Source organism: Hipposideros armiger, unplaced genomic scaffold (genome assembly GCF_001890085.2).
Source record: "Hipposideros armiger isolate ML-2016 unplaced genomic scaffold, ASM189008v1 scaffold_749, whole genome shotgun sequence".
NCBI lineage: Eukaryota > Metazoa > Chordata > Mammalia > Chiroptera > Hipposideridae > Hipposideros > Hipposideros armiger.
Window position 1 is genome coordinate 755555 of NW_017732099.1, and position 2525 is coordinate 758079.

Consider the following 2525-nt stretch of genomic DNA (forward strand, 5'->3'; position numbering starts at 1 on the left):
TTTGTATAAATAAAATAAAGGTATAGACTCTGAATTAAAGACATTTGAGGCTTTGTACTCATAGTAAATCTCTTGCAATAGATTTTGGTACACATAAACCTTTAGACAAGGACTGAGTACAAGTTTATTTGCAAAATGAAGGAAACACTTGTAGGGTGCAGGAAATGAGCTGAAGAAGGGCAGTCAGTTAGTAGAGGGTGCACTGTTAAGCCACCTCCCATTATAGTTCATGTTGTCCGAGAAACATGCTTCACGATGGTCCAAAGTACAATGCATCAATTCGAAAAACCTTAATCTCAGAACATCCATTGTACCACTCTGTGGACTTGTATACTGTCAGAGTGACATTTCAGAAATCCTCAAAACTAGAAGAGGAGAAATGGAAATTAATATCCTGAAAAACCATAAATATTATATTTAATGTGATACATTCTGTCTAAATGTAGTAAGATTAATTAAAAATATTCTGGTAACAGGCAAAATCAGACAGAGTCTCATGTAATATACTTTTCGTTGAGTCACCAACTGTCCAAATAGAAATTGTGGCCTTATGTAACATTGTCAAGAAAGAAATAATTCCATCAGCCAGCAACATGCTGAAAATGGTGAGATTAAACAGCAGCAATAATGATGACAATAATAGTAATGGTGTTTCCTGAGCTTCATTAAGTTCTATTCATTTTCAATATACTAAAACTTTGGTCTTCACAAGCAAAGCTATGGCATAACAGAAGGAGAAACAGAGGCCCAGAGGAGGTAAGTAAATTTCCCCAAATCATACAGTTAGTAAATGACTGAGCAACAATTCCCATGCAGACAGCCTGGCTTCATCCACTGCACCCTAGGACGGTGCTTCTCAACCTTGAGTGTGCTTAAGGATCACCTGAAGATCTTGGTACAGAACAGGTTGCTGGGCCACACGCTCTGAGATCCGGATTTGGGAGATCTGGGACAGAGACCATGACAAGTCCCCCAATCAGTATCATCAGCACAGCAAACTTTGTTTAACAAGTTATTGAGGCGTTTCCTAGCTGCCTTCATGGAGCGGAAGCCCAGAGGCTAAGAGACTCATCTGTGAAGCCAGGTGATTCTCAGCCAGGTGATGCTGCCAGGTAAACAAATATTGACAAGTCTATTTCCCAGTTTCCCTGCATGCCATAAAAGGAGAGAGAAATTGTCTTTTCACTATAAACCTTGTGTGTGAGACAGCAGGCTAGGTGCTGTAAGGCAACATGCTAAGGTACTAACGTCTGAGGTCAATGAGACGATAGAGTCAGTGTACCAGTAAAACTAAGGAACATTTCACAGGGAATATGGGAATTGAGCTGTTCCAGGAAAGTGAATAAGACATGTATCAGAAAGAACTGATAGAATTAGTAGCAACACATTTAAGAGATAAGAATAGGACTGAAGAGACAAATACCACTTCCAGGCAGAGAATTCCCCCCAACCCCATAAAAAAAAAAANTTTCAAAACTTATAACAAAGCTATAGTAATCAAAACAGTGTGGTACTGGTGTAAAGATAGACGTGCCAATGGAATCAAATAGAGAGCCCAGAAATTGTCATATATATATATATATATATATATATATATATATATATATATAATTTTAATAATCCAAAGCAATGCCTTAACTATTAAAAGATAGAGCATCATAGAAACAGACTATAATGAATGAACAAAACTTTTATCACTGTACAGCTTATGATGATGATTTCAAAATGACATTATAATCAATAAAGATGATTCCTCTCCAGTCTGCTTTCATATGTCCTACCAAAAAAAATTTGTGATTAAAGAAACCTGTTAAAAATCAGACCAGACTTTCATCTTCTTATTTTTTTAAATAATTGACCTTATTTAATTCATTACTTGTTTCCCATTCTGATTTGACTAGCTCATGATAATCAAAAATAATTAGCTAGTGTTAATAAATTTTATGTTTCTGTCTTTAAGGAGCTGATATCTTGATATCTTTCCTCAGCGACTGTGACCTTTTGAGACTAATATTATGTAAACATGCTTTTTCCTTTCAGCTAACCCGTGTGTCTACTACGATGAACACACTAACTGTAAGAAACAAAAGAAGGTACTTGGATGCCAACACCCATCAGTTCAACTACTATGCAAAGCTACTTGTCTCTGTCACACAGAGATAAAATAACCTCTGTTATTTATAGCTATAATGTGCTGTTGGGAAAATGTCTGCTGGATTGTATTTTTTACCTTACTTTGCATCAGTAGCTTCTGATGAATTTCATTTGGTTAATTATACTTGAGAGCCTAAGGTTCACTAATCCTATATGGGCATCAGATATTTACATCCATGCCACCTGCTCCAGCCCTGATACATCCTGAAGTAACATCGTTTGAAACTTTCTTACTGTTACAGTGAAAGGTCTGGCTCACCACCTGCCTCATATTTAAATCATGTGATTCTTAGGTTGACATCATTCAGCTAATGGCAGAACTGGGTCCCTCAACAATAACCTGTGCTAGAGGAGGGTTTTTCTCTGTTTAA

General features: G+C 36.7%; 1 protein-coding gene across 1 annotated transcript in view; it reads left to right on the forward strand.

Moving 5' to 3' along the window:
• Window positions 1–2168, forward strand: part of LOC109373889 (cysteine-rich secretory protein 1) — a 31489-nt gene extending 29321 nt beyond the window's left edge. Inside the window, exon 7 of the mRNA XM_019628139.1 lies at window positions 2041–2168. Within this exon, the coding sequence (XP_019483684.1) occupies window positions 2041–2168 (128 nt within the window). The remainder of the gene's footprint in view (window positions 1–2040) is intronic.
• The last annotated feature ends 357 nt before the right edge of the window (window positions 2169–2525 follow it).